Raw genomic sequence first — 14,919 nt, forward strand, 5'->3', positions numbered from 1 at the left:
ACCTACCATTCCCCCCTTTTGTGGATCTTCTCCCGTGTAGTTCAGGAAGATTCTAGAAGACAGCATCTATCCAGCAGGTTTCTGCCAGAATCACTTCCTCTAACCAGAGCTCAGAGACATTAGTCAGGGTTAGAGCCACTCCAGGAATCTGGAGCTGTAGTGGCTGCTTCTCTCCAAAGCTGCCAAGTTTTCCTTCTAAATCAGCAACTCCCTCTTTGCTTTATTTTTCATTTGTATTTCAGAAAGTTTTCTCCAAGCCTCAGTTTTCCCTCCTGATCTGCACTTTAACCACGTCTATCTGGATTCAAATTTGCATCCAACAATTCCCTTTCCAACCAAAAAAATTTTAATTAGTACCTGATGCATAATTTATAGATAGAAGAGCCATAACCTATGCCAGAAGCTGTTTTTCTACACTTACAAGTATCTCTTCCAATACAAATCATTTAAAGCAATTAAAAATTGTGACAAGGCTTCAAAAACCTAAATGTCAAGTTTCACAACAATAAATACAAACATAGGGTAAAATATATTGGTCAGATACTGCCCTTGGATTAACCTTTCTTCAGAGTTTCCTGTTTTCTGCTCTAATAATGAATATGGGAGGTGGGGAGGAATTACAAGATTTTGGTTAAAAAAAAAAAGATTAGTTTATTTTTCACACTATTTCTATCACTGACTTGGTTATATTCATTTATTTTGCCTTAAGTGAAATCTAGCTGTAGTGTTTTATTGATGTACTGAATTTTCAGAATTTATATAGCCCAGAGGCATAGGGAACACTTTAAATTGCAGTAATTAAAGTTTGTTTGATGTTGATGTCCTTCAGGGCCTGGTTTCCCCTCATGCCAGATCTGTGGCTCCTTTGATACTACCCCCTCAGAATTCAGCAGACCTATTATACCAAAAGCCATTTGTTAGAATCTAACCTGGCCTTTGAAACAACTCAGCATGCCCTGACCCTGAAATGGAACCTGTTTAACTAAAAATGTTAAATGCCATATATCCTCTAATAAAGTACTTAGAAACCACACACATCCATGTGGTCCTCTCCTGGCCCCCTTCTCCCCTGTGCAGGGGGAGAGCTGGCCTTTTAGAAGAGCAGCTTTTTACCTTTTTCTTTCTAGGTGACGTTATGCTCCAACACTGTGCAGAAATATGAGCTGGCCCTGGTGGTAGATGTGGAGGGCATCGGGGAGGAAGTGCTGGCACTCCTAATCACAGCAAGGTATCACGCTCACCTGCTTTCTCTTTCCCAGTCTCCCCAAGCCACCAGTAATGGGCTGGCTCTCGGGAAGGAAGGCAGCACAGGAGCAACCAACCAGTTTACTGCCTTTCCTGAGAAAGGAAGAAGAATCTGATATTGGAGTGACAAAGTTTTATATGAGAAAACACACCTTTGGTGGAGATATGAGGAGGGATGTGTATGTTAGGTGTTAAGTATAATAGTGCTCTTTAATGGGTCTGATTTTCCGTGTGTATACTTGACAAGGTTTTATCAGGAAGAGATGAGCAGTTGCTGGTTTTTATCTTTAAAGATAGTACCCCAGAGCTGTGCAGCAGAAAGAGTGGTGCTCATAGCCCTGCTCCAGGACATTGTCAGTAGGACTTAAAGGCAGGCTGCAAGTGGCCCCCCAAAACAAGGCCCTCACTAACATCATAAACTCCTCAGAACCATCACAGCTTGTCTCTCTTTTTCGATAGAGGCAACAGTGGGTCCTGGAGTCAGGGTAAGATCCGGACTCTGACATGTGTTGACTGTGTCTCTTTCACTAAGTTTACAGCCTTTCTAAGCGAGGTGTGTTACCTAATGATGCTGACCATGGTCCTAAATAAAATCACAGTCCGTGCTCTTGCCAAAGTAAACACATGTCCAGATCTGGGACCTGATAGTGTGGATGAAAATGCCATCTGAAGGAAACAGGCAGTATTCTAGTACCTAGAATGTAGGACCTTCATGAATCTTAGGAAGATGCACCTTAAAGAAGGCACAGGTATGCTGGTTGGTGGGGTCATCATAACCAGCACCATTTCCTCTGTCTTGGGCTTGAGTGAAGTCAGGGGGCAGCCCTAAAATAACTTGAAGGTCAAGTTCTTGCCACAATCTGCTTAATATTCCCTCCAGAGACCTCACTAATCATTTGTTTAAGAACAGTGGAAAAATCCTTTTGTTTGGTCTTCTCTATCCCAAAGTTTGACCTTTTGTCTAGTCTTGCATTTCTTTTCTATTTTTCTTTTATTCTGATACTTTACAATGCCTTTTCCCTGCAGCTCTAAGTAGAAAATCCTGCATTTTAAAAAGGTGGGGAATGGGTTATAGGAGGCTATGAGTTTTCTAGCATGTGTACTCTGTGACCAAGTCAAATGCTATGAGTCCTGTCAGCCCCAGTGTTTCAGGTAGTAAAGGATAAGCTTTACCAAAATCATTGGGTCAACTGACAACTCCCATTCTAACTAAAAGTGAACCCTCATCTTCCGCTAAAACTCGAACTTGAGGTCAAGACTCTTGTGTCACTACTTTTGGAGCAGTCTGTAAGGACTGCTCAGACTCTCAACAGAGGAGCTACTTTTAGAACGTGCTCCCCAAAGTGATTCTCCCAGAGAGCCAGCAGTGCGACTGGTCGGGCAGGGACCATGGGCGCATCACATTGTACTGAGCCATCAGGTGGTCCTGTGCCATGCCTTCATTCACACCATCTTCTGTGTTTCCCCAGGAAGAGCTGATGCCAATGTCAGTCCCTCAGATTATTTTCTTTCTACCTATGAGCAAAAATGGGGCTCTGGGAGGGAGAGCAGCTGGCTCAAGGTTGTGCTTGGTGAGGTCAGTATTTGAACCTGGCTCTGACAGATTCACACGCCAGCACTCCTCACCATGGCACCATGTTGTGAAAATGCAGCAGGGCAGGGCAGACCTGGGGACTGAACAGACACGAAATCAAACCCAGGTCACCTAATAATAGGCCAGTCTGCACACACAGGCCTTCCATCCCTCACTCCTGTCCCCCACAACACCCCCTCCACACTGAGCACCACTGTCACAGTGCCAGTTCTGGGTCGAGCAGCTGCCTGAGCCCACTGATCCAAGGCAGCTGTTCCTCATGGAAATTAGAATTAGTACCATTATTTAGATGGTGCGAGCTGTTGCTGGGCCTCAGGGGACTCTGGTCCAAAGTGTCACAGCGAGTCAGGACCCCATGCTGGTGGCATGGGCCCTGTTTGTCATGGAAACAGATCCACTATCCTAAGGAACTTGTGCTTTGGGGGCTCCTTGCCAGAGAAAGGCCAAATATGAAAAACAATGGAAATGTTAGTCATTACCCACAGAAGACAGTGTTTAAGGCGTCCTAATAGCCCTTTTTTGATTAAAAAGTGGTTACTAGGGGCTTAGAGAGAGGGATGACAGGAGAGAAGATGTGAAAATGATTAATGTGGTTATTAGAGGAAAACTAGCGTGTGACAGTGACAAATGTGTTTAACTTGGGACTGCGTCCCCCATATGTAAACAAGCTCTCCCTTCATCCTTTTGAAATCTTTAATGTGCTCCTTCCCTCGAGCAGGTGTGTTGTACCTACCCTCCACGTGGTTAATACAGAGGTGGACTTCGGGCGTTGCTTCCTGAAATATCCATATAAGAAAACGATCCAGCTTGTCAATGATGATGACCTCCCAGGATGCTATCGGGTCCTGCCTCAGGCGAGTTACTCTATCCATTTTCAGTGTTGCTTTTTATGAGTTGGATTCCTTCAGTGAGAAAGAGAAGTCCTTTGAAAGAACCATATTCCTGACCACATGATCTACATAAATTCTGATTTTTAACTGTGGGATAACCTGGGGGTGGGGTTATAAAGCCACAGCTGGATTGCCCCCTGTGTGAGTGAGCAGCTGCAGGTGGAAACAGTTGTTGTTTTTTGAGGGAAATTGCCTTTGATAAAGAGGGGAAAGGGTCAATTAGGCCAACATGCAGAAGTTGCACCTGCAAATTGTTGCCTGTGAATTCACCATGCATGGCAAATAAGGCAGAGCTGGGAGTTTTCATTTATGTCTATGGCTGTGACTTGAACTGAATCACTAAGATATGCTAATACAGTATTTATAAATGAACTTTTTGCACCGGAAAGTTAGAGATAATATATGAAGGAGAAAGGAGGAACTGTTCCTTAATGTTTTATGAAATGGATCTCTCCACATGCCGTTATACCTATCTAGGTGGGAGACTAAGTACTTAAACACACTTGGAAAAGTGATTCAAAAATATCTGTATAGACTACAGTAAATGGACTAATGGCTAATGAGATACAGTTTACCAAGAAAGTATTTGGGTTTAAAACTCAATTCTATAAGTACTACTCTAATAAAAATTCATGCAGAAAATGAAATAGTTTTATTTGGCTACAAGTGCAAAATAAAAAATCAGTGAGGTGACTCCATGGTGCAATGGATAGTGCACTGGACTTCCAAAAGACCAGTGTTGGGGCCGCAGAACCAAGGCAGGTTTAGGCTGCATCAGAGAAACACAGTATTCCACAGCTAGAGGAAGGAGAGAGCCACCTGTCAGAGCAGTGCTGGAGTGTTGTCTTCAGCTCTTGACAGGGTGTTTTTTTAGTGGAAACTTGAAAAATATAGAATCATGTTCACAGTAACCAGAATGTCAACCTACGTCATTTAGAAACCCAAGTCATCTGAGGAGCAGGCACAGCGTCTAACCTGATTAACTGGAATGAAATAGCTATCTCTAGTCAAAGGACTACTGTATTAAAAAGGAAATTCAAATTATTCTGTGGGCTTCTCTGAGACAAAACCAGAAGCTAAGAATGAATGGGGGTGACAGGAGACAACTTTTCTAGCTTTCAGATGTTCAACAGCAGAACAGGCTGGCCACTCACAGTGCTTGGTCACCTCAAGAACTCAGAACAGAGCCTGAGTCACATCGAGTGATGGGGAAGCTGTTATTGCACAGCTGGGCTGGAAAAGGGTGAGGCACTAGCTTCAGGGGCACAAAAACAGTAATCAAGATAGACGGTGTTTTCATGCCACACTTGAAGAAATCAAAAGTATCACAAAAAATCCATGATAAATAAGGTATCAAAACATTTGGTAAAGATGTAATCAGACTGATTTTCCTTTAGCCTCAGGGTCCAGGAAGGCTAGGCAGATCATTGCCACAGAGGGATGTTGAGTTAATGATTAGGTAAAGTTGGACCAGACCAGGTACAGAAAAACCATGGGGCACTCCAGGCAGGTGAAACTGGCACCATCTGTCCTTCCTTCCAGAAGTGGCCGCTCTGAAAAGTGTTTCCCCAAATTATTCAAACTTATTTGACTGTGGGATTTATAAAAAAATTTTTTATTGAAGGATAATTGCTTTACAGAATTTTGTTATTTCCTGTTAAACTTCAACATGAATCAGCCATAGGTATACATATATCCCCTCCCTTTTGAACCTCCCTCCCATCTCCCTCCCCATCCCACCCCTCTAGGTTGATACAGAGCCCCTGTTTGAGTTTCCTGAGCCATACAGAAAATTCCCGTTGGCTATCTATTTTACATATGGTAATGTAAGTTTCCATGTTACTCTTTCCATACATCTCACCCTCTCCTCCCCTCTCCCCAAGTCCATAAGTCTGTTCTCTATGTCCGTTTCTCCATTGCTGCCCTGTAAATAAATTATTCAGAACCATTTTTCTAGATTCTGTATATGTGCATTAGAATATGGTATTTATCATTCTGTCTCTGACTCACTTCATTCTGTATAGTAGGTTCTAGCTTCATCCATTTCATCAGAACTGACTCAAATGTGTTCCTTTTTGTGGCTGAATAATATTCCATTGTGTATATATACCACAACTTCTTTCTCCATTCATCTGTCCATGGACATCTAGGTTGCTTTCATGTTCTAGCTATTGTAAATAGTGCTGCAGTGAACAGTGGGATACATGTGTCTTTTCCAATTTTGGTTTCCTCAGGGTATATGCCTAGGAGTGGGATTGCTGGGTCATAAGGTGGTTTTATTCCTAGTTTTTTAAGGAATCTCCATACCATCTTCCATAGTGGCTGTATCAATTTACATTCCCACCAACAGTGCCAGAGTGTTCCCTTTTCTCCACATCCTCTCCAATATTTATTGTTTGTAGACTTTTTCATGATGTCCATTCTGACTGGTGTGAGGTGATATCTCATTATGGTTTTGATTTGCATTTCTCTAATAATGAGTGATATTGAGCATCTTTTCATGTGTTTGTTAGCCATACAGGTTATGCCTTCTTTGGAGAAATGTCTTTTTAGGTCTTTTTCCCACTTTTTGATTGGGTTGTTTATTCTTCTGGCATTGAGTTGTATGAACTGCTTGTATATTTTGGAAATTAATCTTTTGTCAGTTGTTTCATTTGCTGTTATTTTCTCCCATTCTGAGGGCTGTCTTTTCACCTTGCTTATAGTTTCCTTTGCTGTGCAAAAGCTTTTAAGTTTAATCAGGTTCCACTTGTTTACTTTTGCTTTTATTTCCATTACTCTAGAAGGTGGGTCATAGGGGATCTTGCTTTGATTTATGTCATCAAGTGTTCTGCCTATTAGTATTCCTCTAAGAGTTTAATAGTTTCTGGTCTTATATTTAGGTCTTTAATCCATTTGGAGTTTATCTTTGTGTGTGGTGTTAGGAAGTGTTCTACTTTCATTCTTTTACACATAGCTGTCCAGTTTTGCCAGCACCATTTATTGAAGAGTCTGTCTTTGCTCCACTGTATATTCTTGCCTCCTTTGTCAAAAATAAGGTACCCATTAGGTGCATGGGTTTATTTCTGGGCCATTGGTCTAAATTTCTGTTTTTGCGCTGGCACCGTGCTGTCTTGATGACTGTAGCTTTGTAGTATAATCTGAGGTCAGGAAGCTTGATTCCTCCAGCTCCATTCTTCTTTCTCAAGACTGCTCTGGCTATTTGGGGTCTTTTGTGTTTCCACATGAATTGTGGAATTTTTTGTTCTAATTCTGTGAAAAATGCCACTGGTAATTTGATAGGGATCACAATGAATCTGTAGATTGCATTTGGTAGTATAGTCATTTTCACAATTTTGATTCTCCCTGCCTAGGCACATGGAATATCTCTCCGTCTGTTTATGTCATCTTTGATTCCTTTCATTAGTGTCTTATAATTTTCTGTGTACAGTTCTTTTGTCTCCTTAGGTAAGTTTATTTCTAGATATTTAATTCTTTTCGTTGCAATGGTGAATGGGATAGATTCCTTAATTTCTCTTTCTGATATTTCATTGTTAGTATATATAAATGCAAGTAATTTCTGTGTATTGATTTTGTATCCCATAACTGCTAAATTCACTGATTAGCTCTATTAATTTTCTGATACTATCTTTAGGGTTTTCTATGTATAGTATCATGTCATTTGCAAACAGTGAGAGCTTTACTTCTTCTTTTCTGATCTGAATTCTTGTTATTTCTTTTTCTTCTCTGACTGCTGTAGCTAGGACTTCCAGAACTATGTTGAATAATAGTGGTGAGAGTGGACACCCTTGTCTTGTTCCTGATCTTAGGGGGAATGCTTTCAGTTTCTCACTAGATTAATGTTTGCGGTAGGCTTATATATATATGGCCTTTACTATGTTGAGGTAGGTTCCTTATATGCCCATTTTTTGAAGAGTTTTAATCATAAATGGTGCTGAATTTTGTCAAAGGCTTTTTCTGCATCTATTGAGATTATAATTTGTTTCTTTTCTTTCAATTTGTTAATATAGTGTATCACATTGATTGATTTGGGTATCTTGAAGACTCCTTGTGTTCCTGGAATAAATCCAACTTGATCATGGTGTATGAGCTTTTTGATGTGTTGCTGAATTCTATTTGCTAAAATTTTATTGAGGATTTTTGCATCTATGTTCATCAGTGATATTGGCCTGTAGTTTTCTTTTTTTGTGTTGTCCTTGTCTGGTTTGGGTATCAGGGTGATGGTGGCCTTGTAGAATGAGTTTAGAAGTGTTCCTTCCTCTGTAATTTTTTGAAAGCGTTTTAGAAGGATAAGCATTAGCTCTTCTTTTTATGTTTGATAGAATTCTCCTGTGAAGCCATCTGGTCCTGGGCCTTTGTTTTGGGGGAGATTTTTGATCATAGCTTCAATTTCAGTGCTTGTAATTGGGTTATTCATAATTTCTATTTCTTTCTGGTTCAGTCTTGGAAAATTGAACTTTTCTAAGAATCTTTGCATTTCTTCCAGGTTATCCATTTTATTGCCATATAGTTGTTCATAGGTATAGAAAATCCCATGGACGGAGGAGCCTGGTAGGCTACAGTCCATGGGGTTGCTAAGAGTGGGACCTGACTGAGCGACTTCACTTTCACTTTTCACTTTCATGCATTGGAGAAGGAAATGGCAACCCACTCCAGTGTTCTTGCCTGGAGAATCCCAGGGACAGCGGAGTCCGGTGGGCTGCCGTCTCTGGGGTTGCACAGAGTCGGACATGACTGAAGTGACTTAGCAGCTTAGCAGCAGCAGCAGTTGTTCATAATAGTCTCTGATAATCCTTTGTATTTCTGCATTGTCTGTTGTAACCTCTCCTTTTTCATTTCTAGTTTTGTTAATCTGATTCTTCTGTCTTTTTTCTTGATGAGTCTGGCTGAAGGCTTGTAAATTTTGTTTATCTTCTCAAAGAACCATCTTTTAGTTTTATTAACCTTTACTATGGTTTCTTTCATTTCTTTCTGCTCAGATCTTTATAATTTCTTTCCTTCTACTAATTTTGGGTCTTTTTTCTTCATTTTTCCAGTTGTTTTAGGTGTAAAGTTAGGCTGTCTATTCGATGTTTTTCTTGTGTCTTGAGGTAGGATTGTATGGCTAGGAACTTCCCTCTTAAAACTGCTTTTGCTACATCACATAGGTTTTGAGTTGTGTTTTCATTGTCATTTGTTTTGAGAAATTTTTTGATTTCCCTTTTGATTTCTTCAGTAACCTGTTGGTTATTTAGAAACATGTTGTTTAATCTCCATGTGTTTGTGTTTCTTACAATTTATTTCCTGTAATTGGTATCTGGTCTCATAGTGTTGTGGTCGGAGAAGATGTTTGTTAAATTTACTGAGGTTTGATTTGTGACCCAAGATGCGGTCTATCCTGGAGAATGTTCCATATGCACTTGAGAAGAAGGTGTATTCTTCTCCATTTGGATGAAATGTCCTAAAGATATCAATGAGATCCATCTCATCTAATGTATAATTTAAGCCTTGTGTTTCCTTATTAATTTTCTCTTTTGATGATCTGTCCATTGGTGTGAGTGGGGTGTTAAAGTCTCCTACTATTATTGTGTTACTGTCAATTTCTTCTTTTATGTCTATTAGTGTTTGTTCTTATGTATTGAGATGCTCCTATCTTCAGTGCATAGATATTTACAATTGTTATGTATTCCTCTTGGATTGATCGCTTGATCATTATTTAGTGTCCCTCCTTATCTCTTGTAATCTTCTTTATTTTAAGATCTATTTTGTCTGATATGAGGATTGCTACTCCAGATTTCGCTTCCCATTTGCATGGAATATATTTTTCCATCCTCTCACTTTCAGTCTATGTGTGTCTTTAGGTCTAAAGTGGGTTTTTTGTAGACAGCATATATATATATATATATATATATATATATATATATATATATATATATGGGTCTTGTTTTTGTATTCATTCAGCCAGTCTGTGTCTTTTGGTTGGAGCACTTAGTCCATTTACGTTTAAAGTAATTATTGATATATATATTCCTATTGCCATTTTCTTAAATGTTTGGGGTTGACTTTGTAGATCTTTTTCTTCTCTTGTATTTCTTGACTATTTAAGTCCCTTTAACATTTGTTGTAAAGCTGGTTTGGTGGTACTGAATTCTCTTAACTTTTGCTTGTCTGAAAAGCTTTTTATTTCTCCCTCAGTTTTGAATGAGATCCTTGTTGGGTACAGCAATCTGGTTGTAGATTTTTCCCTTTGAGTTCTTTAAATATATCCTGACATTCCCTTCAGGTCTGCAGAGTTTCTGCTGAAAGATCAGCTGTTAAGTGTATGGGGTTTCCCTTATATGTTACTTGTTGCTTCTCCCTTGCTGCTTTTAATATTCTTTCTTTGTGTTTGGTCTTTGATTAGTATGTGACTTGGTGTGTTTCTCCTTGGGTTTATCCTGTATGGGACTCTGTGCCTGTTGGACTTGATTGACTATTTCCTTTTCCATGTTGGGGAAATTTTCAACTATAATCTCTTCAAAAATTTTCTCATATCCTTTCTTTTTCTCTTCTTCTTCTGGGACCCCTATAATTCAAATGTTGGTGCATTTGATGTTGTCCCAGAGGTCTCTGAGACTGTCCTCAGTTCTTTTCATTCTTTTTATTTTATTCTGCTCTTCAGAAGTTATTTCCACCATTTTATCTTCCAGCTCACTGATTCATTCTTCTGCTTCAGATATTCTGCTATTGATTCCTTTGAGAGTTATTTTAATTTCAGTAATTGTGTTGTTTGTCTCTGCTTGTTTATTCTTTAATTCTTCTAGGTCTTTGTTAATTGATTCTTGCACTTTCTCCATTTTGTTTTCAAAGTTTTTGATCATCTTTACTATCATTATTCTGAACTCTTTTTCAGGTAGTTTGCCTACTTCCTCTTCATTTATTTGGACTTCTGTGTTTCTAGTTTGTTCCTTCATTTGTATAGTATTTCTCTGCCTTTTCATTAGTTTTTTTAACTTACTGTGTTTGAGGTCTCCTTTTTCCAGGCTTCAAGGTTGAATTCTTCCTTCCTGTTGGTTCTGCCCTCCTAAGGTTGGTCTAGTGGTTTGTGTAAGCTTCTTATAGGGTGAGATTTGTGCTGAGTTTTTGTTTGTTTTTCCTCTGATGGGCAAGGCTGAGTGAGGTGGTAATCCTGTCTGCTGATGATTGGGTTTGTATTTTTGTTTGGATGAGGCGTCCTGCCCAGGATGCCACTGGTGGTTGAGTGATGCCAGGTCTTGTGTTCAGGTGGTTTCCTTTGAGTTCTCACTATTTGACACCCCCTAGGGTTACTTCTCTGGTAGTCTCGGGTCTTGGAGTCAGTGCTCCCACTCCAAAGATGCAGACTTGATCTTGTTCAGGGGTGACTGTTGTTTAAGGAAATGTCCCTCTTGTATGTCTGTGGCTTAGAGTTGTATGTTGTGGCTTCTTTCAAACCTGAACAACTGTGGTGGTGGCCTGGCAGCCTGCTCTGGTGTCCAGGTGGATGACTGAGCGCCTCAGGCGGTGGCTTGGGTGTGGGCTCCCGACCATGGGATTTTTAAAGTTTTATTTGTGTTACATAAAAACTTAGTAATGTGCTGCAGAACAGGGTTCTTAGGAACACACACTAGTAAACAATGGACAATGTTCATTCATTCACCTACCTGTTTTTTCCATTTAAAAAACATATACTGAGCATGTGTTTTGGGCCAGAAAGTGGGTAGGTATTGAGGAGAGAGGCCCAGGTCATGCCCTAAGACGTTTATAGCCCTTGGAGAAGATGGACATGTTGATAGCACATGCTGAGGAAAGGGACTGAGGGATGCTCCCTGAGAACAAAGGAAGTGCCTGGACTTTAGGGCCCAGACACCCCTGGGGGTTTCAGGATGAGTGGGGGGCAGGTCAGAAGGTTCAGGCATTGCAGAAAGAATAACTGCAAGTGCAAAGGGTTGGAGGTGAAAGCAGTATCATGTGTTCAGGAGATGCCAGTGGCCTCTACTGATCGAGTGTACAGGGGTGAAGTGGACGGGGATTAAAGCATGAAGGTGCAAAAGGCCTGTTCAAGGAATTTGGCCATGGAAAGCCATTGTTCCTGAGCTAATTCACATTGTGGATGATTCTGCACTTTTCTGGGTCACACACTTTGGATTTGGGGCTTGTACACCTCTCTTAGCCAGAGTTCCTTTTGGTTAAATTGAGGTGGTCATCCCCATTCACTTACTTTAACAATGGTACATTATAAGACCCTCTGTGGATTCAGGACAATGCTTGTTTCAAAATAATGTAACGTGCTACTGGTTTCATACTGAACCTGGGGCTTGCTTATCCTTCTAGCTTCTCTCCCCCACCAGGTATATCAGGATGTGCCCACTGTGCTGCTCTCTAGTCCCACGCCCTGTGGGATCATCGCTCCACACAGCACAGTTCACATACCTCTGACTCTGGAGACCCAAGTCCCTGGGGAATACAGGTCCACAGTTTACATCTCAACCTTTGGGAGCCAGGATCCCCCAATGGTGAGTGCCTGTTTTCCGAATTGCAGTTCTAAGTGCCGTACTTCTTGTGGGGACATTCTAACCTTTACTTGTAAGGTACTCACCATATTTGCATATCCTCTAGGTGTTGGTCTTCTAGAGTCTTTCATTTTCTCTCTGCAGTGGTAAAATACCAGGGCTGTTACTTTGGGAATCTGTTTGTGGATACATCTGAAAATGGTGCTTTATAGCAATTGATTTTTCTCACACATTCAGACACACCTGACCCCTCTCCAGACCCATGAAACCAGAATCTCTCAGGACAGAGGACCAGCACATCTGGATGATTAACCCCCTTTTCAATTGTTCCTGCTACAAAGCTGGGTATCCCTAGCTTGCTACATGTGGTCTCTGAGATTGATGTCCTTCACTGCTCACCAGATCTTTTCTTGCAGATTATTGGATATGTATACTCAACTATATGCTGCAGCATATCCTATTATATTCTTGGACTTGTATCACCGATTAACCTTACTTACTCCAAGCCTGAGAAAAGGGAGACATGGAAAGCTTTTTGCTGCTTGAGCTGAATCAAAGGACAAACCTTGAAGGAAGTTGCCCCAGTAGGCTATGAATTCCTAGACACTGGATTTACTTAGAAGCTGAGTGGTGTCAACATACGTTTGTTTGAAGTGATTCTGATTGCTCAGAGAGTATAATAAACTAGGGTTTTGCTTTTATCTCTTCCATATAAGATCACATAGATAAGCCATCTGACTGACAAAGCAGCATCATAAGGCAGGCCAGCTGAAAGGTGCCACAGTCCAGGTAACCTGCTAGCCTACACGCCTGCCCTGCACAGATGTAGCAGATGTAACTTTGCCGAGCAGGAAACATTTTATGAAAGAAAAAGACCCCCTTCCTTGGGCAGACAAAGTGCCTGGCCAAGAGGGAAGGGAGAGCAAGGCGAACTTCAGTCCCCAACCTGCACAGCTTTGCATGGCGGGCGCCCCTGTCGTATTGCTGGTACAGCAGAAGGACTGGAACTCCGTCCACACATACAGCCCTGAAGTGCTGGTCTTTAACCCCTAAGTGTTCCTGAGACTGGAGTTCTGGTGGCGCATACCGAACTGTTATTCTGGTTTCCCACCGGTGCACGGCTCTGGGCTGACCCAGGGAAGCAAAGCTTTATTTTAAGGGAGGAATTCCGTGCTAGATTCATGGGTCTGATCAGAGGGGCCATCCTTGTGACCTTTCACTACAGAATATCAGGGAGAAGGACTGTCAGTTCTAATAGCAATCTTTTATGTCCCTGCTTTTTTAAAGGGATGCTTAGAAGCTTCTGTTTCAATTTAATTTTAAAGGCCCACCATTTCAGCCATTCTTGTATTCTTTCTCTTGCATGGACGGCAGGCATGTCACTTAAAGAGCATCGGAGAAGGCCCAGTTATCTATGTACATCCCAGTCAAGTTGATTTTGGCAATATCTACGTCCTGAAGGACTCGCTCAGGGTTCTCAACTTGTCTAACCAGTCCTTCATCCCCGCATTATTCAAGGCATACATGGTGAGTAGATTGTGAGCTCTCACATGATGAAAACACAGCTTTGCCTGTATCTTAGAAGCAGTGGCCTTATTTCAGCAACATGTCTTTGAAAATGATCTACAGAAGCAGAGATTTACATAGTTCAACTGCATAAACTGTGTTAGTCTCATCCCTAGTTCCTCTTTATTATAACCCACTCCTGGGTATGTCTCAAAAAAAAAAAAAAACCACACTAATTGAAAAAGACACACTCACTCCTATGTTTATAGCAGCATTGTTTACAATTGCTAAGACATGGAGACAACTATGGCTTTTCATTTTTTCAAAGTATAATCTTTTTTCTGTGTATTAAAGTAAAAGACATGTTTTAACACTTAAACTCATTGATTTATAGTCAAACCTCTTAACTGTTTTTTATAATGTTTTACATATTACCAGTGAGCACCGAAAAAAGGATGATAAAAATGTATCTTTATGAGAGAGCAGAGTTCTTATGTCTTAGCCTTAATTGTGAACAAAATCTATAGAATAAACTCATAGGAATAAGATAATAAGAGAATAACATCCTAAGTTATCAAGATGGGCATCTTCTCTCTTACCGTGTAAAAGTCATAGCCATTCCAAAATGGATCACGCTCTTCCTAAGCCTTACCAAGTGACTCTTTCAGTTACAAGAGGATACCAATGGCAGTGATATCAAGAGACTTCCAGGAGCAAAGGTTTGTGCTTGGCAGACAGCTGTAAGCCCTTCATGCTGATCCTCACTTGAGACTTTTTTTACTTTGGCATAGCTAAATGTGAAACTCATAAGACAGATTCCAGCAGGTCATACTGATTATAAACCACTCTAGGAGAAGGAAAGCTATTGATTACATGATGGGTCAGCACCTTCCCTGAATTTAGAGTGATAGCTCTGCTGATTAAATATGATTAGTTCAAGTATAAGCTCAAACCAGAATGAAAGGAGGCTTGATTTCCTTGTCACGAAAGAGCTAGCCAGAAAATAAAAGAAAAATATATTGGTTTCCTGCATGCTTTATAAGCCTTTCCATCTTCATTCTGCCTATTCCAGCTCTTAATTAGCTTTAGCAAATTGTTTTTGCTCATTAGTTATTATTTAGTCATACCCTTAATACTTGTTGCCACAGAGGGTGATTAAGGCAAAATTTCCTTCATATGGATCAAATGTGGCTTT

General features: G+C 40.6%; 1 protein-coding gene across 1 annotated transcript in view; it reads left to right on the forward strand.

Annotated features, from left to right (window-relative positions):
- Positions 1 to 14,919, forward strand: part of HYDIN (HYDIN axonemal central pair apparatus protein) — a 501,386-nt gene that overhangs the window by 319,019 nt on the left and 167,448 nt on the right. Inside the window, 4 exon segments of the mRNA XM_061138904.1 lie at positions 1,128 to 1,228; positions 3,558 to 3,693; positions 12,057 to 12,221; positions 13,593 to 13,745. Of these exon segments, the coding sequence (XP_060994887.1) occupies positions 1,128 to 1,228; positions 3,558 to 3,693; positions 12,057 to 12,221; positions 13,593 to 13,745 (555 nt within the window).

Source organism: Dama dama, chromosome 4, assembly GCF_033118175.1.
Source record: "Dama dama isolate Ldn47 chromosome 4, ASM3311817v1, whole genome shotgun sequence".
NCBI classification, from domain to species: domain Eukaryota; kingdom Metazoa; phylum Chordata; class Mammalia; order Artiodactyla; family Cervidae; genus Dama; species Dama dama.